Here is a 25604-nt window from a genome sequence, read left to right as displayed (position 1 = left end):
GCCAACGTAATAAAAAGGGCCCACGTGTGCGAGTAGACTATATGTTTCAACCCTTTTGTAGGATCCGGTATCCGGATCCGGCAGGATCTTAAGCAGTGGATCTGGTATCCGCCAGGATCCTAAAAATCAGGATCCGGTGCATTTCTAGTAACAATAGTATTATATGGCTGTTTGATCACATCGCAGAGTGGAATATATTTCTCAGCTGTTAAATAAATGTTGGCCTGGAAATAGTGATGGTAGAGGGCACTATGACAGCTGCATAAATGTCAGCGCCGGACCGAGCTTTCTCGATCGGGCCTATATGGCGGTGGCATATCTGTGTCACCCCCAATAGTACAAATCACTCGAAATAATGAAAAAAGGAGGCGCACACAAAGCTTGTGTGAAAAATGTATATTGTAGCCGAAAATTTACAACCGAAGTCAGAGGTTAACTTTAGCCACTGACAATACACAGTACAATATAGGCTACATTTTTCACACAGGCCTTGTGTGCACCTCCTTTTTTCATTATCTTGAGTGATTACTACTTTTGGGGAGTGGATGCACCAAGCAATACACAGGTCTAAAGTGCAGGTGCAGACGCCGTTGGTTTTTGTCATCGCCCCCAATAGTAAGGAATGTGCAATGCACCATCTCTGTGTATAAATATGTTTTCATGACACTCGTGTCAATTTACATCTGCAAATGTGACCTTGTCGTGTGGAAAGGGACTGTCAAAATCACTGTCAAACTATACTTCCTACCGTCCTGTCCAGTGGCCTCCGGGCCTTGTGACTCAACATCAAACTGATGATTGAGGTTTTTAGTTGATATCTTGGAAAAACACAATTCAAAGGTCATTCTCTCGTTTGCAATCGGAAGACAGCGAGGAGATCTTTTTTTTCTCTCTCCAAGCAGGTGGGCATTCCACGGAGGAAACTACACTGTAAAGCATTCCTTCTTTAAAGGTGCACTGTGTAGGACAGGGGTCCCCAAACTTTTTTCTCTTGGGGCCACATTATCATTCCTGGCTGTGATCAGGGGCCGGGATCAATCATGTGGGCTTTATGCTAGGCCACTGCCTGTTATAGCCCATAGTTTATAGCACAACAAAGTTCATCAATTTGAAATACCACAGGCATTGCTTTTAATTTCTAATAACCATGTAAAAATAGCAAGGAAAGGTTAGAAAAATATGGTGATGTACAGTTTATGAGTGATACAATAGAAATGGTAGGCCTGTTAACAGTGAGATGAGAAACTATCAAGAAACTTCTGGTAATTCACACTAGGTTAGTGTCAAGTAAACTTTAGGAAGGCCTGTTGATAAACAAAATAATATATATATATTTTTTTTAATTATCTTTTTTTTTCTCTCTGTGAGGATTGCTTCTTTGGGCCAGTTTAAATGGTGAGGTGCAGAGAGGTGGAGGGCCAGTCAAAGGGGCATGGCGGGCTGCATCCGGCCCCCGGGCCTTAGTTTGGGGACCCCTGGTGTAGGATGAGGCCGGAGTAGCTATTGCAACTATGCTGCTCATTGAAACTACGCTGTCTATTGCCAAATTTTCATGAATATAAATGCAGAAATCATGTACACAGACTTTACTTTTGGAGTAATTTGACTCTCTGCAGTGTTGTAAATACTCAGTACATATCAGTTTATTCCGAAATGTTGACAACCCATTTTCAATGTGTACTTTATTGAAACATTCACTGGCTTCCTTCCATAACCTCAAGTGAACTTGTGATGGCAACACTTCATAGGTTCAGAGAAACATTCTCCCCTCCCAGTTGAGCCCTAGTTGAGCCACTCATCCTGTTTTGCCTCTCCTGCACCTCACCGTAATTTCCAGACTATAAACTCATGGAACTTATATGTTAAAATATGTAGGGGCCTATACTATCAAATCTCTGCTATTTTCACTGGCATTTGCAAGAGGGTACTCTCGGAACATCTGCACACAATACAAATACATTTCCCCAGAGTGTTTCAAATTCCAAACAAGGCATGCAAAGTCCAAAATGTACAACATGCTGCCATCAACAATGACGCTTATATTCTGGTGAAACTTACATGTTTTTTTTTTAAGTCTTCTTTATGGCTGGTGCAACTTGAACTGAGGTGGGACTTGTTGTCCAGAAAATACGGCACATCTGGCAATTTTATTTCTAAAGCGCATCTCATACACAGAGTAATTCAATGTGCTGTACAGTGATGAACAACGTGCAATAATCAGAAAACAAGAGAGAAGAGAGAAAAACAAAAACATAAAAGCATAAAAACAATAGCAACGCAAAGCGTGCGATAAAAGATAATAAAAGCACAAGGCAAGGTAGATCAAAACAAGATAAAATAGGCAAAGATAAAAACAAGGAGAAAATAAAGAACAACAAAATATAAAACCCATGAAATATGAGAAGGCATCTGTAAACAGTTTAGTCTTTAGTTTAGTTTTAAAACACTGTATTGTTGGGGCACTTTTGATATCATCGGGAAGCTGGTTCTAGAGCCTTTCAGCATAAAAACTAAAAGCAGCCTCCTCATGCTTAGTATTGATTCTGGGTAGAACCAGCAGGCTATGCTCCAAGGACCTAAGGGGCTAGCCGTACGCTATGCTGAAGCATGTCCCTAAGGTACCTGGGGATGTCCTCCTCTTGTGCCACAGCCTCCTCTTCTACATCTGAGAGTACCAGAAATATAGTAAGGTAGAGTAAGTTTATGGATATCAAAGGGAAATTAAGGTGACAAGCAGCCCAAATATGCTATTAAGACAGATCAAACATGTTGCATACTTATTCATATGTACAAACATTGACTAATATGTCTGAAAAAAAAACTAGATTGGCAGTCGTTGGAAAGTCACCCAAACGTGGTGCCAAAAATTTACTGATAAGGTTCTTAAAAGGTTGTCAAATAGAAAAAAAGGGTTGGCCAGTGACACATTGTGGGCTAGTGCACATTATGGAAATGATGTAGTCCAAAGACGTAGACCGAGATGTGATCTGATGAGGTGCCACTGTGCCTGTTAAGATTAAATGTTTCATCTGTCAAGTCTTCCTCCAGGAAACGTTTGATGTTAAAGGACCACTTCAGTCAATGTCAATATGCTGTTGTATTGCTCACGCTACCCTTGACTTGTCAGTACCCGGTGATGCCACATTTTTTGGCTCAGCCCTTTCCCAAATCTGAGCTATTCTAATAGGGATAGCTTTTGTTTACATTTAAAAAAAATCTTAACATAGGCCTACTCCAAATATTTTCCCAAAAGGTATCGCTGTTTGCTAGTTGTCTGCTGATGTTGCATAACCTTTTGGGTGTTTTTGGGAATAAAAATACAAATGTTTTTTGAAATGTAAACAAACACCTGCCCCCATTACAATGACCAGGATCTCGGAAAAGGCTGAAGAAAAAAAAAAACTCGGGTACTGGTCCAGGGTAGTGTGAGCATTACAACTGCATGTTGAAATTGGCTGGAATTATCCTGTATAGTGTGTGTGCGCACTTTCAATGATTGAACTATGTTTAGCCAAATAACAATGTTCATTACCACACCCTATACAGAGCAACACCCTTGATTTGGTCCTGAGATTGACAATAGCGATTAAATATCACCTAGGTATATCATCATTCCCTTATCATTAGGCGCTGCACCTTCGATACACAGAGTTGTTACCTACGCAGTACTTGGTGAGCAACAGTGACTCACTGAAGGTGACATCTGATCTCACCTGACATGGGTGTGTGGTTTTTACCTCCGCAAAGGAGGTAATGTTTTCGGTTGCATTGGTTTGTCTGTTTGTTTGTTTGTTTGTCTGTTTGTCAGCAGGATAACTCAAAAACTATTCAACGGATTTGGACGAAACTTTGTGGAGGCGTTGGTAATGACCCAAGGAACAAGTTATTAAATTCTGGTGGTGATCCAGATCACGAACCGGAACCAGGACCTTTTTTTAAGATTCTTCACCATTGATGGCCTATACATTTAGATGCACCTATAGTGACCGCAAATTGAATTGCAACATTCTGGTTTCTAACTCCATAAAAAGAAGGCAGAAAGACAGGGTGTAACACAGTCAAATGTTCTATCAAGCAGCTTCCTTGGCAGAGGTCTGCGCTCTCTGAGTGCTTCTAGTTTTTAATGAATTTAAAGGTTCTAAATGAGATAAGAAGACAAGCATGATCACTTGATTTGTCCGACTATTTACACTCTTGCTAGGCTATGACTTACAAAGCTAAGGGCCTCCGCACACCGGCTCCGACAAAGTGCGGATCACTGCTCTGTCAACATTCGATTCCGCTGTTTTCAATACAACCCCGCACACCGGCAACAATGTCCTCAGATAACCGCGAATGTTGGCTGCCAATAACAGCCGAGTTGTATTTTCTCTGAGCCACCCATTGATTATGCATGCTCTGCTGTGATGAAATTGGCCATTCATTGTTTATAGCTTGTCTGCTATTTTTAGAATTCTTGCACACCTCCTTTTGCCAGCTGTGTAGGAGTGGATCCACTGGGTCACCAACGTATAGAGCAGGGGTGTCAAACTCAAATTGACTGAGGGCCAAAATCAAAATCTGGAACGAAGTCGCGGGCCGAACTCAACTATTATTCATAAAAATGGACTAAAATTGTGCATTCATGCAGTTCATACTCATAGTTAAATTTCACATACACTCTTTCCCATCATATTTGTCTGTTCAAATGTGTCTGCACATCCTGTGATACTGCAAATTTCAGTTCAAGTTTTGTTACGCTGTACATTAATGATGTATGTGGGCCAACTGTAATACACATTTGAAATGATCTTGCGGGCCGAACAAAATGGCTCCGTGGGCCAAATTTGGCCCCCGGGCCTGAGTTTGACATCCCTGGTATGAGACAAAGACGCTCCCACACACTGTTCACATTTGCAGAGGTTTTACTTGCAACGTTTCGGTTTCAACAATTCTTGCTTGAGGAAGGTCACAGACCAAAACGTTGCAAGTAAAAACTCTGCAAATGTGAACAGTGTGCGGGAGCTTCTTTGTCTTCGCTAGTGTGTGGGAGGAAATCGTTGGAACAGATAGTGTGCCACAGTGCATCGAATTGGGCATTATTGGACAATATTGACTGAACAGGACAAATACTAAGGACTTTAAAATGGCTTCCTCAGGGAGTGTCTTCCAAAATCCCAAAGCACACACACACACACACATACTCTCACTGATCCTGAGGAGCCCTATCTCATTCATTTCGTGAAGTATTCAGGAAAAAAATAACTTTAATTTTCGTGGTGCATTCACGTTATTGCCCGTTTTTCGTGGTTGGGCAACGAAACGCTGCCTATTCATTTGAATTGCCCCACTGCTGCTATGGTTATCCAAGCATCTGCAGGGGCGGGGAGGGGGTGCTGACAGAACACTGCTGATACACTCGGGACTCACTAATTCGACGCCCTTTCGTTACTTACGCCTTATGTCCCCTATCCTAAACCTAACCCTAACCCTAACCTTAACCCTAAACCTAAACCTAAACCTAACCCTAACCCTAACCTTAACCCTAAACCTAACCCTAACCCTAACCTTGACCCTAAACCTAACCCTAACCCTAAATTGCTTGTTTGAAATGTTTGATTACCATGTGACGGTACCGAAAGGGCATCAAACTAGTGGGTCGCTAGGCAGCAGTCGGGCAATTCAAATGAATAAGCAGCGTTTCGTTGCCCAACCACGAAAAACGGGCAATAACGTGAATGCACCACGAAAATTAAAGTTATTTTTTTCGTGAATACTTCACGAAATTAATGAGATACGGTTGTCCTGAGATGCACTACTACTGAGGTGTCACACTGGACCCTACGAATTTTGAAAAATAAAGAGAAAGGGATGATTGCCTAGATCAGGGATGTCAAACTCAGGCCCGGGGGCCAAATTTGGCCCACGGAGCCATTTTATTTGGCCCTCATACACCACAACTGTGTAGTTTATTAAGAGTTGAACATGAAAATGCTTATATCACAGGAATATGAGTGGGCCCAGGCCATTGCAGCTCACACTCAAATTCAACAGAATATGTGCAGGCACATTTGAACTATTTGGTTGAATTGAAGCAATTTTAGTCCATTTTTGTTAGAAAATATATATATTGAGTTTGGCCCGCGACTTCGCTCCAGCTTTTAATTTTGGCCCTCTGTCGATTTGAGTTTGTCACCCCTGGCCTAGATTCAAGTTTGTTTGTCATAAGACTTGTTGCCTGGAGTGCTTAAATAGCTTATTTCAAAAGTGCTTTTCCGGTTGTAGTTTTTAAACTCTGCAGAGGAAGTGGATTCAGTGTTTTACACCAGTCTTGTTATGATTATGTTTAGTCTGTACTGGTATTCCCAAGTTTCTTCAACTAAAACGTAGCCGGATTGCCGTTGGAATAGCCTGATAAAGACACTGGAAAATCCCAAGTGGTCCCAAATCCCAAATTGTTCCAATATAGTGTAGAGTAGAGTATCATATATTAACAGTTCTTATAGGCATACTTTTGCAGAAATAATGTTGACAATAAATCCTATTGAATTCCAATTTTTAAGTTTTTCCTGGTAATCATGAGTTCATTCTACACTTGATGAAATATTTCATATTGTATAATAGTGATTTCATCATCTGTATTTTTTATGCTTTTTATGCTTGTACTGAATGAAGCACATTGAGTTACCTGTATATTGAGTTACCTAAATATATAAATAAACTTCACTGAAAAAAATAGACCTAATATCTCACAGTTGACCGTACCTCTTTCACTTGGTATATTCCAACCCCCCAACACTTTGGAGGTCTGATATAAATCCGTCTGTGACCCTCTGACGTGATTAATTGAATTTTAGTCCCCATCAGGACCTTGTCAGGCACACCTTCTCACAGTGCCCAGGACAGACGTCAGTGTGCCAGGCTGCTGATTCACAAACCTTTGTTTAAACTGCTTAAAGGGCTTAGGAAGAAGGGAAAGAAAGGGTGTTGAAATCAGCCGTGAGTTTCAGTGACATTTGGATCTGTACCTGAGAGAACTGAGGATGGTGCAAGCATCAAATCTGAGGACAAGACCGCTGTTTTGGGCTTGCTTCATTATATGTGCAGAACTTCATCTGGTCTTTGGTGAGCTAAATATCTGTTCTCACAATCTGGTAAAACATATTTTGTCAAATATTATGCATAGGTCTATGTTTATTCAACCTACATCATTGATTCATTACTTAATCATTCTTGTCTAGCCTTCATAAAGTGCTGTGCAAAAGTATTTCCCCCCTTATCTATTTCTGAGCTTTTATTGCATTGTTGTCACTCTGAATCATCAAGGAAACTGAAATAGATGGAGATAACTCACAAGTCAACAAGTCAACACAGAGACATGTTTTAATTTATGAAGGGGAAACGCTACCTGAACCTACTGTAACCTCATGTGAAAAAGTAATTGCAGCCTCAACCTAATAACTTGTTGTACCACGCACAGCAGCAACAATTTTAGATAAGTGTTTAGGCCTAAGAACTGGCAAACAGTCTTAATCAGCTAAAGTGGAGGGTTTCCACGCAGGACAGGAGCACAAATGAGTGTCCACAGAATATTTTCTCTGAGGGTTTTTAGGCATTGTCAATGTTTTAGCAAATTTGAGACAAGTCTTGATGCTCTCCTGTCAGAGGTGGATTTGGACTTGAAACTCTCGACATGCATGCAATTTTTGCCCTGACACTTTCATATGTTGAGTCATGAACACTTCCATTTTCTGAGAGAATTAACGCCTCTGTGTTCCTTCATGAACTCTTGGATCCATGGTCACTCTCTTCTTGGGGTAATTTTAGTGACAGCCACCCTTAGAAATGTTCACCACTGCACCATGCTTTCTCCATTTGTGGATAATGTCTCTCAACATGGTTTGCAATAGAGATGCACCAGATCCTGATTTTTAGGATGCTGCCGGATACCGGATCCACTGCTTTAGATCCGGATCCTACGAATGGGTTGAAACACATAGCCTACTCGCACACGTGGGCCCTTTTTATTACGTTGGCTCAAACTATTTTTTAGACTCATTGGCTTACTGCCACATTGCCTGCAACAGCTGCTTCCAAAGGGCTTTCACTCCATGCAGTGATTGGGGTTGTGAATGACTGACTGAAAAGCCTAGGCTATGTAAATACTAGAGATGCACCAGATCCTGATTTTTAGGTAACTGCCGGATACTGGATACACTGCTTAAGATCCTGCCGGACCCGGATCCTGTGAAAACCCCTATTATCTTGCTGGATCCGGAACCGGATCTTGGATCCAGTGCATCTAGTTTGCAGACGTCCCAACAATTTAGAAATGGCTTTGTAACCTTTTACAGTCTGAACAAATTTCAATTATTATTCTAATCTGCTCCTGAATATTGTCCCAACAATTAAGAAATGGCTTTGTAACCTTTTACAGTCTGAAAAATGTCAACATTTTTTTTTTTTATTATAATCTGGTCCTGAATGTTGATGGGTCGCTGTCATTGGTTTAAGATGACCTACTACACATTGTCAAACTAATTGAATCTAATTATTTCGTGATTTGAAAGCTCTGGTACCAGTCAGACTTGGGCAGTTATAACTCAGTTGTCAACACTAATATGATAAATCACAGATACCTCCTCATTTAACAGGGCACAATTACTTTTTCACACTCATGCAGGTTTAGATGGCATTTTTCTCCTAACAAATTAAATAATCACTGAAAAATGCATTTTATGTCTACTTGAGTTATCCTTTTTTAATATTTACATTTGCTTGGTGATCTGAAAAGGTTAAGAGTGAAAAATGTGGAAAAAAGTAAAACATTAGAAGGGGGGGCGAATGCTTTCTCAAGCACTGTATATAGTGTTTGTTATTATTTTCCCATGTTAGCTGAACATTGACTATGGATATCTGCGTAGGTAATATATACTGTATCTGCTTAGAGAAATAGTTTGTCCAAAGACAAGTAAGTCTGAGTTTTTTAAGTCCAATACAGTGAGATCAGCTGTTCGGCAAATAGAATACTGCAAGATTCATCCAAGAATGTGAATATTAGGTCTATAGTGACAAGAAAAGTGATTTTACATATAACATACAGTATGTGAAGCAATCAGTCTGTATGTTACACAGTGATCAGTCTCCATAGGAGAATAATGGAACCTTGCCAGTCAATGATAACAAAGGTATTTCCTTTCAACGGGAAACAATCTCATTATAGTCCGAGTACATCAAGTTATTTTATTAGCATATGATTAAAGTGATAAACCATTAGGACATAGATATGTCAGCGGTTCTCTGAAGGAGTGGAGAGAGACTGCTCTCCTATGGGTAATACGCATCCTCTGTAGTACTATCACGAATACATTTGCCATCCCTGCCAAAGGCAAAAAGGCTGGCCTTCTCCCGCCGTCCTCAGGGGCTATAAAAGGCAGCGCGCATCTGCGCACATCCTCTTCCACCAAGGTCCTGAGCTTTCACGAGCAAGAAGGGGGAACGAGAGAGCAGAAAACACACTTTCTGGGTGTGGATGAAAGAGTTCACCATGGTCCTGTGAAAGCAGGTCCCTCTAAGGGGTAGCTCCCACGGCACGCCCGAGTGCATGCTAGTGATCTCTGCCAACCAGGGACGTCCGTCCCATCGGGGGGCGACTAGTAGCAGAGACCTGCATTCTAGACGCACTTCGTGTAGAACCGCCATCAACAGGGCCACTGGGGGAAAGGAGTACATGCCTCCCGCTGGGCCAAGAGTGTGCCAGGGCATCAGTGCCTATGATAGAATCACATGGGTCCTTAGAGAAAAACAAACCTGCAGTGGGTGTTTTCTGCAGACGCAACAGGTCCACGTCGGCCTTGCCGAAGCGGTTCCAGATCGAACTCACTGTCTCAGGATGGAGTCTCCACTCCGCCGAGCAGGGGCCATCTCAAGACAGCATATCTGCTCCCACATTCAGGACACTTAGCCAGGGAGTGAAACTGCCTGGAACGTAAACCGCCTTGATTGTTAATATAGGCTACCTCCGTCACGTTGTCCGTACAGACTAGCCTGATAAACCAGCCTAAATGTGAGATGCAAATTATCGATTAATTCATTAATCATTAGTTGATAGCCTTATTGATCGACTTATGATTAATTGATAAGCAGCGTTTTCCCCCCGAAATCTCAATGTTTCTCGGGAAAAAAAAACACTTAATCAAAAAAATGTAGTTAAAAATGTAGGTAAATGACACATTTAAAGTAATTCTATTTAAATTCTTTAATCTAAAGGTGATTTAAATATTCCCACTATTCACACCTCTCTTCACAGACACTCTTCACATGCCCATTTCACCTGGGTCTCTTGTCAGTTGAATTGTCGATTAATTGCAATTAATGTTTTTTAATCGATTAACACATTGATCGATTAAAGTCGATTAATCGATTAATTGTTTGCATCCCTAGACTGAATGTGTAATTAAGTCTGGCCCCGATGAATAGTACATCCGAAGATTGTTGATGAGAACAAACCGTTGTTCTCTCTTTTCTCTCTTCTCTCTGACTTTCTTTTGGCGCTCTGACCAATCAGTGCTATCTTTCTTGTTGATGTGCTTTCCCAACCAGGGGGGCAGGATTTGGCTGGTTAGCTTCGCCGATTAGCAAGTCACCATATTCCCATTTCCGACATCCACTTCGCACATGATGATTGGTGGGTGCACAACCTTTGCTGGTCTGTGGTTGGGCACCTCCATGCATCCAATGGCGTCTTCCATATAGCTTTCTGATTAACCGAAAGTCAGACAATAACGTGGCACGTAATTGGCTGAGTAAACTGTCGGCGGAAACGACTCCATCTTTGAAGCTGAAAAATTCGTTCCATTTTGGCTGAATTCACTAGCCTAGCATTTACCATTGAAATGACTGGAGGCGGGACTTATTCACTCTCTCCAGTTCTTCTACTACCTCCATGTTCCCAACGTTACCAGCAGGGCTTCAGCTTGCATCACAGAAGGTCTAGTTACAGAGTGTTCACTCACACAATCCATGACTGGAGTTCACCTAGAGGGCGCTGTCGTGAGAGCACAGTGAATTCATTCCGAATGTAGTCTGCATTTGCCCGTTGGCGCCCCTAGAGCGCAGTACCACCCGGAAATGTGGTGAGTGAACACTCTGTGACTAGACCTTCCGTGATGCGAGCTGAAGCCGTGCTGTGACACAGCCTCTACAAACGGCCTTGTTTCTAAACTAACTGTGCACTAGCAAAGTTCTCTCTGCCTCGTTTTACATGTCAACAACCCCACGACTGCGGAATGAAGTATTGAGCAACTTTGAGCCTCATAATTGGGTGGAAAGTAGAGATTTATAACGATGGCTAGACAGAGGTCCATCACAGAAGAAGCGAAATTTCACCTAGCTCTGGAATTTTTGACTAGCGTTCGGACTTCGGAATGCAGGGGACCTTTGGAGGCGAGAAGAGAGGCAATAGTTAGGGCTCATCATCACGTTTTAACGCAACGTAAGCCATTTCACATCCGAATTACCCCTTTAACCATTACCACCCAGGCAAGGTTCTCATCGGACAGTAAAACTGAATCACAGGAGGTAAAGTAAATCGTGATGAAAAAGGATGGAAAGAGGATGTGCGCAGGTGCGCGCTGCCTTTTATAGCCCCCGAGGACGGCGGGAAAAGGCCAGCCGTTTTACCTTCGGCAGGGATGGTAAATGTATTCGTCATAGTACTACAGAGGATGCATATTACCCATAGGAGAGCAGTGGAACAAGCGACTGAAAGAGAACTATAAATAACAGGGCAAACACAACAATTGTAAGACAGCTGAATAAACCTAAACAGTGACTGGAGATTTTCTGAGGAGTCATGGGGCTGAAAAGCATTTAACTGTGACATTTTGACACAAGAATATAATGCACCTCTTTCAGGTCAACAATATCTTGGAGTAATCAGCTTCAAAAATGGGATGGCTACTCAAGAATTTTACTTTGATCTGGAGATCACCAACCGGGGCTTCAACAGCTCTCTTCTTGATCCCACCTCAGAATACTACAAGACAACAAAGTTGGAAGTTGATGATTTGGTAAGTAGGATATCACAGCATATTTTCTTGTTTCTTTACTTTGCCTCATCAAAAATAAGATAATGATTGGCAGAAATGTACTTGAAGAGTTCTTTTCTAAAATATATAAAAAATGTTTTGCTCAGTAGGGTTGGGCAATGTCCCCCTAATTGGCAGCTGACGATGTTTACAGTGAGATGATGCGATGGATCGTCGTCGTCCAGGGGTGGGGGGGAGTGGGGAGAACCCACGCGTGCCCTCTCGGGAGGCTTTGCAATGGATTTTAGCACCGAGTTAGCAAATTCCTAGCATTAAAGTCTACGGAATGTAGCACATATTTTTCTCCTTATAAATCATCTATGGAAACAATTGCGGTGAAGCCACGACAACGTGGGCGCACATTAAATCTTGTGGGCTACTTCACAAGACATCTCCATCTTGGAGAGATTAAACATTTTGAGTTCAATTTCCGTTAAAGGGGTAAGATGACGTCATTTGCGCAGTGCCTTTGGCATGCCTGTCTGAAAATCTACACCGTAATGAAAAAATGCTGTTCAAATAAACTCGCTGTGACACTGTTTTTCATCACGGAATGCCAGCAGTTGATACAAATCTGAATACAGTATGTGAAGCGATGTTTCAAATGAAAAATGGTTCCCTCGTTCGGTCCGACACTGTCAAAAGTTGCATGTGGGGTTTTCTGACAGCGGACCGTGGAAGTGGTCGCGAGAGCCATCATTCACTTCTTAATGACTCGCAGAAGCATCGGCTGACTCGGGACCGTGATTAATTAAACTTTTAATCCTACCTGGAGCCCCTTTAAAGGGACACTGTGTGAGATTTTTAGTTGTTTATTTCCTGAATTCATGCTGCCCATTCACTAATTTTACCTTTTTCATGAATACTTACCACTACCATCAAATTCTAAGTATTCATTATGACTGGAAAAATTGCACTTTTCATACATGAAAAGGGGGATCTTCTCCATGGTCCGCCATTTTGAATTTCCAAAAATAGCCATTTTTAGCTGCAAAAATGACTCTACTTGGACCAAACTAGAAAATATTTGTTTATTACTTAGTAAACTTTCATGTAAAGATCAAATTTGGCAATAGGCAGCCCAGTTTCAATGAGCAGCATAGTTGCAGTACCTTTTTTGACCATTTCCTGCACAGTGTACCTTTAAGAGAGTGGAGGCACTCAGTGCGCGTCCGGCCTGATCAGAAGATCAGTATGATCTTTCCCATAAGTCAGCCGTGAGACGGTCTGCTTTGTAAGGCAGCTTGGGCACAGTGGCCGCCAGAGCTGAGGTTCCGGAGGAGGGGGCGAGGTGATTGGCTAGGTAGTGCTCCACAGAGGGAGGGCGGTCCCAGCCTTCATTCATACCCACCATGTCTAACATGGTATAACCATTAATAGTGGCCCTCGCAGAAAGCAAGCGTTGCGACCGTCCCACTCGTCATCAGACTCTACCTCGGGTTCAATACTAGCCTCCATGTCTTTGAGAAAAGTAGGCCTCTGCTTACGTATTTTCGCTGGTAGGATACTGCATTGCTTGCATGAGCCCCCATTTACCGACTCTTGGGCGAGTGTCATACCAAGACACATAGAGCACGCATCATGAGTGCCGCTATCTCGAATCCACATGAAATGTGATAAATGTACTTTATTTCGTAATTCGGCTTCCGAAAACGAGTTGGGCAGGCTTTAAGGGTGAACAGTTGAGGGGAAACGAACACACACACACACACACACACACACACACACACACACACACACACACACACACACACACACAAACAGGGTTGTTGAGTGCCTCGGCCAGGTCTCGGCAAAATCATGTAAAACTAATTCCCTTCTGTGTCACATTACACTAAGCTGATTCTTTTATTTACAGTTTTCATAGGGTATTGGTTGCAGTCCCTGGAGCAATGTGAGGTTAGGGGGGGGCAATCGCCATTCCGACATACCGCCATTCCGACAGTATTTGATTGTCATTCAGAGCCATTTGAACATTGTTGCAAGTACATAAAGGCGCGTGAACAACGTTCTAACTCAATTGACATTTGCAACAATGTTGCCACATGAGCAGAAGTGGAGAGAGTGACAGCGCAATTACAGGATTAGTGTATAATTTATTGTCTAATTTTGTCACGGTCCAAATACCCTTACAGGTAAGGTCTGAAAACAGTTCCTGCAAGCTGGGGAAAAAAAATTGCAATAAAAAGTCAATGTCGGAATGGTGGTATGTCTGAATGGTGGTATGTAACCGAGGTTAGGCGCCTTCCTCAAGGGCTCTTCAGCTGGGGATTTGACCTTCTAGCCCTCTGATCTGACGATCACCTGCTTAATCATGGCTGCCCCATACACACACACACACATGCGTCAAAGACGTCCAACATGAAATTGTCCTTCAGTGCTAACGGATACTTTCTGTAACTATGAACAACATGATTTTCAATTTTTTGAAAAGTGAATGCATGAAAGCCAAGCTAAAAAAAATATTTAAAAAAAACTTTTTTTCCCCATTTACAGTAAGCAAAAGTATCCGTTACACTGAAGGACAATTTCATGTTGGACGTCTTACACACACACACACACACACACACACACACACACACACACACACACACACACACACACTGGGGCCATCTCAATGCCAAGTGATTGGATACTCCACGGAGTTCAACAAAGAGTATCAAATCACTGCTCGCCAATCAGCGTTTTACATCCTAGCAACGTCCTAGAACACTGGACATTGCGAAAGCGCCAATGACATGTTGTCCCACCTGTTCGTCAGCCTGCACGCACACACGCACAAATCTGCAAGCAGGCAATGAGGATTTTCAAGGTGACCTACTGTACATTCTGTCTTGTTCTTACAGATGAATGCTGCTTTCAAATGCTCTGATTGTCTGGCCAACCCTAATGCCTTTAAAGGCACCAAAGACGTGACTTTCCGGTAAGAACTAACAGCAACTCTTGCTCAGTTTTTGATAAGCTTTAATGAACCCTGCTTTTTCATGATATTATCCTTCTGTTATAGGTCTGGGAATCTCATCATTGCAGACATGATTCTTGTCTTCGAATTCAACAGTTCAATTCCATCTGACTACATAACCCCCAACATAATCAGCATTTTTTTTAGAAGTGCTGCTGACAAAGACACTGCTATTGAAGTCAACACCGAATATACACGTATGTGATTGAAGTGTTTTTGCATGTCTATCTCTCATCAAAAACTTTTCAGAAACGATGCTTAATAATGTCTCTCACAACAGACGACATCATACCAGTGACAGTAGGAACTCCAACGACACCACCACCTACCACAACAACACAGTTAACCTCCAGCACAACTACACTCCCCACAACCACATTCACCACTACCACGCCCTCCACTACACCATCCTCTACTACTCCCAGCGCTACTAGTGCCACTTTCAGCGGCTCAACAAGTGGCCTTGATGATGTTACTACTGACCACTCAGCCTCAGCCTCAGTCTCAGCCTCAGCCTCCACTCTGTACACCACAACAGGTCAGTCATGCCAGTCACCTCAGCACTGCCAGTGGTGTCTCTGCAACCTTGTCGCTCAGCTTTAACTTTGACAGCAACGGGAGAGCAAAAACTATTTATTTGATACTAATTGCTAATTGGTCATTAGTTCTTTTTATGAAACATATTGTATTCATTTTTTATACCTACTGTATTGTAATTTGTTCATTTTATTAGACCTACTAGGAGGCTATTGCATTGTAGAACTGTGAAATCATTACGATACCAGAGCCTTTTTAAACAATTAGACCTTCACTGACAATATCCCCACCCCACACCCCACTCTCTCTCTCATTCTCTCTCTCTCTCTAGGGACAGCTTCGACCACTGATATAGATCATCTCAAGAGCAAAAGCGGTCCAGCGTCCGTCACCCCACGCCACCTCATTGAGTCTACTAACACTACTGCTGCTACAGCAACCACCACTGCGTACCCCCTTGTTCCCTACTGGTTTGACTGGGTGCCTGGATGGGCCATCGCTCTGCTTGTATTGGCCGCCCTCATCCTGCTCCTTCTCATCATTCTCCTCATCCTGCTGGTGAGGATTAGAGATGGGATTTATGGCTCTTTATATTAAAACGTTTTTGGCCTTTTAGTGCCATTATTTTGAGACAGGGCAGTCGAGAAACACAGTAAGTGAGAGAGGAAAGACACACAGGGAAGGACTGCCAAATGACCCAGACCAGGGGTGCATTTCTGGAAAGCGTAGTGGTTAGCAGTTAGCAACTACGGTAGTTGCCAATGGGAAATTGCATTGCAACCAACAAAGTAGCTAACATAGTTAGCAACTATGCTTTCCAGAAATGCACCCCAGAATCGACCCTGGCTCTCCAGTGTAGCAGTGCAGTGCCCAAGCATTTGAGCCACATCAGGGGTGAATTTCTCAAAAGAGAAGTTGTTAGCCTGTTAGCAACTTCGGTAGTTGCCAATGGGAAAATGCATTGAAAACAACAAAGTAGCTAATGTAGTAAGCAACTTGAGAAATTCCCCCCTGGGCACTTATGAGTCTTTGATGGGATCCGGATTATAGTGGGTCGTTCCTTACAAAGAAGGGTCATAAAAACTGTCTCATCTGGGGTGCATTTCTCGAAACCATAATTGTTAACTATATTAGCTGCTTTGTTGATTGCAATGCAAATTCCCATTGGCAACTACCAAAGTTGCTAACTGTCTAACAACTACAGTTTTGAAAAAACGCACCCCTGATCAGATATGATGGCTAAATTATTTGACAGCACTAGTTTTTATCCACGGCGGCAATCCTACCATGACTTCAGCGCCCGGGCCTCCAACTGCGGTCCCATCCCTGGCAGGAAAAAATTACAAAATTTAAAAAATGTGTATAACTGCTAATAAAAAATGACAAAACCACACTATTATAGCAATAGCATGGGAGTAACATGTTAAAAGTGTTAATTGACGATTTTCGCAATGTTGCCGTCGGTAGAGTTTCACGATGGTGCCACCCCCTTTCGAGTAATGGTGGGATGATAATGGGAACAATAATTATTGCATCTGGGGCTTCAACATTGCTATCTGACTGCCTGTCACTTAGGCTACATCTGAGATACAGTACTTTCTTACGATGTTTATTTTTCAACATAGCTCACTTCAACAACTACTACGTACAGGGGCAGCCGTGGCCTAGTGGTTAAGGAGATGGGCTTTAGATCAGTGGATTGCAGGTTCAAATCCCACCCTTACCATTCCCCACCACACTCCATGGCTGAAGTGCCCTTGAGCAAGGCACCTAATCCCACACTGCTCCAGGGACTGTAACCAATATCCTGAACTTAAAAAATATGTGTAAATCGCTTTGGATTAGAAAGCGTCTGCTAAGTGTAATGTCATGTAATGTAATACAGCAGGGCCAAACTGGTAATCTGGCATACAGGGCATTTTACCAGTGGGCCGACAGTCGTCAGGGTTGTTTTGTTGCTGTTTTTTATGTTGCTTTTGTACATACTGTACGTTGGTAACTCTCCACCTTCACCTTCTCTGAATGTCTCCACAGTTGATTCGCTGGTGTTGTATGGATGAGCCTGACGAGCCAATCAAATCAGAGCGTCCAGATCCCTACCACTCGCCCTACTTATCCCACTCTGCTGCCAAAACACCCATACTCAACATGGTGAGACGCAAAACACACAAAACACCTTTGTCCCCAGATTTAGCATGGCGTGGCATGGGAAAGGTCAATAAGTCCTGGGGTACATTTCTCGAAACTTCTTTGTTGGATGCAATGCAATTTCTAGCAACTACCCAAGTTGCTAGCTGGCGAACAACTACGCTTTTGAATAACATAATAACCCAGGTTTGTGGTCTATGAGAACAGGTTTTTTGCACAAAGTTACTGTCAAGTGGAGGTTAGACCAGTTGTATTCTATGTCTGTCACACGCATGCATGCAAATGTACAGCACATACAGTAAGTACACAATAAATGCAAATTAGACATTAACAAACATACTCTGTTGAACACACTGTTCAGTTGCAGCTAAACACACTGATATCAACATAAACAATAACACACATCCGCAAAAGTACAACCAATGGACATAGACATAGTACAGATACAGTAAGACAGGGATGTCAAACTCAAATTGACTGAGGGCCAAAATCAAAATCTGGAACGAAGTCGCGGGCCGAACTCAACAATTATTTTTACAAATTGACTAAAATTGTGCATACATGCACTTCATACTTGTAGTTAAATTGTGCATACACTCTTTCCCATCATATTTGTTAGTTAAAATGTATCTGCACATCCTGTGACACAGCAAATTCCATGTTCAAGTCATGTTATGCTATACATTAATGGTGTATGTGGTCCAACTGTAATACAAATTTGAAATGATCTCGCGGGCCAAATAAAATGGTTCCGCGGGCCAAATTTGGCCCCTGGGCCTGAGTTTGACATCCCTGCGAGTAAGACATCTAGGTAGGTAGGCTTCCCACAAGCAGGATGTACTGAGTTTCTTTTGTAGTTGTTGACATTTTCATGGCGTTTTCTTCAGTGTGTGTTGATGATTCCAATGGCCTGTGGAAAAAAACGTTACCCAGTAGTGCCTTCGGTAACACTTAATATTAATGTCTGCTTATAAAGACTTAGAAATCAATTAACTAATGATGAACTAACATTAACAAATGTTTTATTATTAGCTACATTTTGTTCATAGTTTATAAAATATCTGCAAATATGTTTACGATTTCACATATCTTTTAACAGAGTATTATTAGTCATTTACAAACAAGTTGTAAATGTTTGATAAATATAAAACATTTACATAATGTTTACAAACATTTACAAGTCATTTACAAACATTTTAATGCTTTCTTCATCATTTGTTCGCTATTTACTAAGTGTTATTAATGCTGTATAAGCAGACATTAATATAAAGGGTTAGCGGTGTACTGTGTGATGTGTTTAGCAGTTTCTTTCCAGAATTCATGCTGCCCATTCACAAATGTTTCTCATAGACACACATCATTTTTGTTGCCTCGTTGACGCTTGTGTTGCCTCTTTTCTCAGACCAATCAACCCATGACACCAGAGAAGCCAAAGGAAGGCAGAACAGGGATGTATGTGGTGAATCCTTGAGGCATCGCAATACAAAGGTAAAATTCATAATTTATAGGCCAATATAAAACACATTCTATTGCATTCCTGTCAGAAATCTGCCTGTAGCTGGGAGAATGTGAATCATAATATCATCAGAAGCTAAATAATTCCCTATTGAAGTACTGTAGAATAATAGAATAGAATAGAATAGAATCGAATAGAATAGAATAGATCTACAATCGCTTTTTAGGGGATGGTGGAAGTCACTGAAAAGGTGAAAACGGGATGCTATTGTGCCTTGTTGTATCACTTGACCATATAGGACTCAAAGCAAAAAGAATTACGTATGTTGTGGGTTGAATCCTACAGAAGTCATGGTTCTACAATATTTCTGGGGTTCATTGATGCGTCTAGGGCATTTGACAGAGTGAATCACCATAAGCTCTTCACTAAACTCATGCTTAGGGGTGTGCCTGGATGTATTATACGTATTCTTGCTTACTGGTATGCTAAACAACACATGCAGGTGAAATGGGGAAACAGCCTGTCCTCCCCTTTCAGTGTAGGCAATGGTGTAAGACAAGGGGGGCTTCTATCCCCAGCACTGTTCAACCTATACATGGACAACCTCTCCAAACAACTGGGGAGATGTAAGACAGGATGTCTGATAGGGAACAATGTTTTAAACCATTTGATGTATGCAGACGATCTTGCTATCATGTCCCCTAGTACTGTTGGATTTCAGCAGCTACTCAATGTGTGCTCTGAGTATGGGGTCGAGTTTGATGTGCAGTACAATGCAAAAAAGAGTGTTGTGTTGATATGTAGAACCAAGGAGGATCATAAAGTGCCTTTTCCAACGTTCTACCTGTCAGGGCAACCAATATGTGTATCAAGCAGTATAAAATATCTTGGGCACATCATCACTGACAAGCTGGAGGATGATGCTGACATGTATAGGCAGAGACGAATGTTGTATGCACAAGCTAACATGTTAGTAAGAAAATTTCATTACTGTCCTGATGATGTGAAAGTAAGCTTGTTTCGTGCCTACTGTAGCCCTATGTATGCAGCTCCATTATGGATCAACTATAAAAAAGAGACAATGCGTAAACTCCAAGTAGCATATAATGACTGCCTAAGGATATTGCTGAAAAAGCCCAGGAGTTGCAGTGCTAGTAAACTATTTTGTGACTCAGGACTATGTACTTTACAGGCTCTCCTGAGGAACCTAATGTTTAAGTTCATGTGCCGTTTGGATAAGTCTGAAAACTGCATTATAATGATGCTCACAAGTGCCAGATATAGCTCTGTCCGTTACCAATCATATATGTGGAAACATTGGTATAGCTGCCTTTTAAGACTGTCATGACATAGTTTGTATATGCTTTGGCATCATTGCTGTTTTTTTTTTTTTAATTATTATTATTTCTTCTTTTTCCTGCACATTCTATTTCTATGTATATGTTGTGTGTCTGCCTATTGGGCCCTGAGCCTGTAATAAAGTTTATATATACTGTGCTGGTGTGACATGCCATGTAGGCCTATGGGCAACATTTCTCAGGAGCACCCAGGTTTGGGTCCGTTTGTTTTTCCCCCACCCTACCCCATCTCTCTCTCTCCCAGCCATGTCTGGTGGTCTCCCGACTGTCCTATCTGATAAAGACCCAAAAATATTTACAGAATGTACTTTTATATATATCTGTCTTTATATATGATATTTAAGGAATGTGTTCCCAGTACATAATGTGTTTACTACAGACAGTTCAAACTGTGGTCCTCCTCACAAGCATGTCATGGGAAAGGCAGCTGTGACCCAGCTCCTCCCTGAGTCCGAGCTGCATGTGCAAATACTGTTGTGACTCATTGATAACTGGGTAGGCACGTTAAGGTTTGTCACAGAGCTGGACTGAAAGCATAAAAAGGCAGAGGCATTTAGTAAAAAATTATTGTTTTGCGTTTATTGTCCCCATTTAGACATTACTACAGAGCATGACAGGAAATGAGTGGGAGAGAGAGATGTGGAAGGTTCGGGAAAAGACCTCAGGTTGGAACAAAACTACAGGTCCCCGGTGCAATGGTACAGCGTGGAGCATGGCATAGAAATATAATGACTTGCATTGCTCTGGGCTGCGTTTCCCCAAAACTCCTACATTGTACTTAAGCCTAATTTGTGCTTAAGTATAAGGTGCACCTTTCTTTGGCAATATATCAGAGATAGGTCATAACTTCTTTAAATAGGTACTAGCATTTTATTTACATGTGTGAGAAAAAAATATTGTATGTCATTTTATAAAATTATTGTATGTATAAACTTTTAGATGTGATGTATTGCCTAGGGGGACACATCATACTTAAGTACTTAAATGTTTTTGGGAAACGCAACCCTGGTCACTTTGGTGCACACTCTGGTTGCTTCTAGTGTACAAGCACAGTTACTGGTTTATTATGTTCTGTGAAATGGGAGAACAGTGTGCAAAGTAATGTCTTTTTCTTTTTTTCAACAGATAATCAGAACAACAAGCTAAAAACTGTGCTTGAGTCATTGAGTGTCATGACTGCAAGAGGACTGCAAAGGACTGCAGCATAAACTTACAAATGCGGCAATAGACATTTTACACACAAATGAGAACTGTGTTAATGTAGCAGAGAGAAAGAGTATTTATTTTTTGTTTGTCACGGTGTTCACAAAGTTCTTATCATTTCATTATATTGTGCCTAATATTAAAGCATTGTATTTACTAACATTCAAATTTAAGGTAATCGTCTTTTACTATTCAGATTAAGGTACTCATGTGTGACTTGTAGTATAGGAAAATATGGCATATGTCTGCTAGCAACCGAATCTCGGGCCAAGTCTTTACGAGAAAAACTGAAAAAAAATCAACTTTAAGCCTTGTGCTGCTGCTACGAATAGCCTCGTTTCTCGTGGTTGGGTGACGAAAGGGTGTAACGCCGCATTATGTAATAACGGTGCAATATGTAATAATGTAACAAATTATTACATAATGTGGTGACAATCGCCGCATTGTGTAATAATTTACGCATTTCGTAATACATTTCTTGAACGCATTTCGTAATAACTTTTTTCTCATCTTGTAATAAATTATTACAAAATGCGAAATTTATTACGGAATGCGGCCGCAACTTTTTTTTTGATGGAAATGTAATAACATGGTGCATTATGTAATAATCTATATGGATATGTTTTTTCTGCACTTGGATTCAGTAGGCGCAGCACACATACATAGTCTCAGTGACATGGTATAGTCACTGCCCTCTCTCTCTCTCATTCTTCTCAGTTCTCAAACTGCTCGAGAGTCGCGAATGATGCGGTTAAAACCGTTAAGAAATAATTTCACAACTTGTTGCGTGCAACGAGTCCAACGAATGTCTCGCACTTTCTGCTACATTACACCAATTTACAGCGACATTAAATAGGCCAGGTCTAAACACTTCACGAGGAGGTGAAAACTTCTCTTGCACTTGCGTGGGTCTGTGGCGAGAGAGAGAGAGAGAGAGAGAGAGAGAGAGAGAGAGAGAGAGAGAGAGAGAGAGAGAGAGAGTGTGTGTGTGTGTGTGTGTGTGTGTGTGTGTGTACGCACGGAGACAAACCTGGCCCATATTGATCTTAAGCCCCATCTTGGCTCTTTGGAAATATTCTTAACATTACAAAGGCTATTTTAATATTTTCCCCCAAACAACATGAATCAAATCCCAGGAAAAGACCAACCATTATAAGTGACTCGTGGGGAGCTGTCCATGCTGGTGGTGCTTAATTTTTCCCGATATTTGCCCGTGGAGTAGTGAGTCTTTCATGTCTGCCTACATGCGCGCCAGGGTCTGACCATGGTGCTTTTTGCCCGTGGAGTGAGGAGACTGTCTTCTTGCAAAGCAAGAAGTCATAGCACCCGAGAAAAATGCCACTCTTTGTCATATTTTCAATTTCAGTCCACTGTTCAGTAGGCCTATTAGGCTGCAATCAAATTCAATAGCCTATGCTCATCCACATGCACGCGAAAAACAATAACCCAAGCGGCGGGACTAATTCGATTATATTCCTTCCAAAAATGTCCGAACGTCACAAAAATCAGTTATTTGCATTGTCCGTAATTATACCAAACAAAAAGGTATCAATAAAAGAAATCAAGTCTTCAGTTTCGATAATCCACGTTACAAATCCTCAACAACAGCAAGCCATTCCTTCTCTGCTATGAAGCAGGCAACGGAACAAGTGCAGACAGTAGGCTATATGACCACGTTGATCCTGCACGGCTTGAAAGGATTCTGTCTAAATTAAATATCTTGAATAGCCTATATAGACCTAGGCCTAACTAGATTTGTTGCAATACAGATTCATTTTCTATAGCCAGAAGTGTTCCGTTGGACTGACGAAACCGAACACGATCAAGTTTGCAACTTCTTTCCCTCATGCGCTGTCCGTCAGCACCACCTGTCATCAGACGTCCGATTAGCTTTCATTACGTGCTGAGGGAAAAACTCTCGCCATTAGGCCCATGTGCTGTTGCACTGTTGTGAGGGATATCACCAAATAATTTAGATAAAAGTCAGAACATTATTTTGGCAATCTGTTCAGTCTGTTCATTTAAGTTTTTGGGTGCTCTTGGATATCGGGGATCAGTTCATGTAGAGAGAAGAGTTCATCCAGGCACTCCAAAATAAGGTGTCCAAACGGGAAGTTACATTAAAAAGCCTTTAATGGTACTGGGCTGGGGTTACATTAAAAAGCCGACATGTTTCGACCTCACCAGGTCTTCATCAGGGCTACGTTCACCATTGAAAAGAAAGGCCTCCCTTAAATAGTGACATCACCACATGTGACCCATTACGCACTAAACACATTTGCGCACACCAGAGAAAACAAAGATTAAAAAATAGCCTGGGGTAATAAGTGATGCCACAGAAAAAAATGACCAGAAGTACAAATAAGCATCACAAAAAAACAAGTAAAATCAATATCCTCATTTAGACCAGGATAGCGCATGGCATCCAGTTGGTGTATCCAAAAAGTCTGCCTCTGATTAAGTCTTTTTAGCCTGTCCCCACCCCTCGGAAGAGGTTTGATATGCTCGACGCCCTGTATGCGCAGCAGAGAATCATTTTTACCATGGTATATTCATTGAAATGTTTCGCCATGGGATAGTCAAAATTGCCCACTCTGATAGCATACAGGTATTTATGTTCTGCTAGCCTATCTCGCATGCGCCTTTTTGTGCGTCCGATATAAAACAACCCTTCAGCGCAAGGACAAGTTAGGCGGTATATGACAAATGTAGAATTGCAATTAATGAAATCTCTCTGTCCGTATTCTCTCGTGGTTTTAGTATCCACAAAAGATTTGGCTTGTGTAACATTTGGGCAGTGAGGGCAGTTCATACATCTATAGGTGCCAATAGGTTTACGCAGCCAGGTTTCTCTCTTTTTCACCTGTAGGTGAGAGCGCATTAATTTATCTCCTAGGCTGGGTGCACTCTTTAAAGACACCATGGGTGGTTCTGGGAACACCTCACGTAGTTGCGCATCACTTTCAATAATGGACCAATTGTTCTTAATAATTTGCCTGATCCGCGTCGCTTGTGTACTATATGTCGTAACAAAAAAAGGACGAGACTGCTGGTGGCGATGATGTTTCTTTTTGGTCAATAACGTGTTACGTTGAAGGGAGCGCGCTTCACTGTATGCGTTTTGGATGGCTTTAGGGTGATAGGCTCTATCACTGAATCTTTTCTCCATCAGCTCGGCCTGCTCATGAAAATCATTTTCGAAATCACAGATACGCCTAATCTCTGGAATTGGCCGTGTGGAATATTTCTAATGAGATGCGGGGGATGGAATGAATCCGCTCTCAGAATGGTGTTCCGAGAGGTCGCCTTTCTGAATAAGGTGGTGTGCAGCTGTCCCTCCGCGTCTTTATATATCGTCAAATCCAGAAAGTGAATATTAGTTAATGAATATTCCAAGGAAGCCACCCAAAACGCATACAGTGAAGCGCGCTCCCTACAACGCAACACGTTATTGACCAAAAACAAACATCATCGCCAGCAGCAGTCCCGTCCTTTTTTTGTTACGACAGTTCATAGATGTATGAACTGCCCCCACTGTCCAAATGTTACACAAGCCAAAACTTTTGTGGATACTAAAACCACGAATGAATATGGACAGAGAGATTTCATTAATTGCAATTCTACATTTGTCATATACCGCCTAACTTGTCCTCGCGCTGAAGGGTTCTTTTATATCGGGCGCACAAAAAGGCGCATGCGAGATAGGCTAGCAGAACATAAATATGGTATCAGAGTGGGCAATTTTGACTATCCCATGGCGAAACATATGAATACCATGGTAAAAATGATTCTCTGCTGCGCATACAGGGCGTCGAGCATATCAAACCTCTTCCGAGGGGTGGGGACAGGCTAAAAAGACTTAGGCCTAATCA

General features: G+C 41.8%; 1 protein-coding gene across 1 annotated transcript; it reads left to right on the top strand.

Annotated features, from left to right (window-relative positions):
• The first annotated feature begins 6847 nt into the window (after positions 1 to 6847).
• On the top strand, positions 6848 to 22089 carry LOC134435770 (uncharacterized). The gene is made up of 9 exons (XM_063184813.1): positions 6848 to 7104; positions 11896 to 12050; positions 14915 to 14991; positions 15076 to 15227; positions 15311 to 15568; positions 15899 to 16125; positions 17602 to 17718; positions 19118 to 19203; positions 21655 to 22089. Exons 1-8 carry the CDS (start codon positions 7023 to 7025, stop codon positions 19184 to 19186), a joined length of 1137 nt encoding a protein of 378 aa, XP_063040883.1. The 5' UTR covers positions 6848 to 7022; the 3' UTR covers positions 19187 to 19203; positions 21655 to 22089.
• Positions 22090 to 25604: the final 3515 nt, after the last annotated feature.

The sequence above is a fragment of the Engraulis encrasicolus genome, chromosome 20 (assembly GCF_034702125.1).
Source record: "Engraulis encrasicolus isolate BLACKSEA-1 chromosome 20, IST_EnEncr_1.0, whole genome shotgun sequence".
In the NCBI taxonomy this organism is placed as follows: domain Eukaryota; kingdom Metazoa; phylum Chordata; class Actinopteri; order Clupeiformes; family Engraulidae; genus Engraulis; species Engraulis encrasicolus.
This window is presented reverse-complemented; position numbering and strand designations above follow the sequence as displayed.

Excerpts from the sequence above, each read along its gene's own strand:
- LOC134435770 (XM_063184813.1), top strand. The coding sequence starts at position 7,023 with ATGGTGCAAGCATCAAATCTGAGGACAAGACCGCTGTTTTGGGCTTGC. Across the intron at positions 12,051-14,914 it reads AGTTGGAAGTTGATGATTTG|ATGAATGCTGCTTTCAAATG; the intron begins GTAAGTAGGATA and ends TTGTTCTTACAG. Across the intron at positions 15,228-15,310 it reads AGTCAACACCGAATATACAC|ACGACATCATACCAGTGACA; the intron begins GTATGTGATTGA and ends CTCTCACAACAG.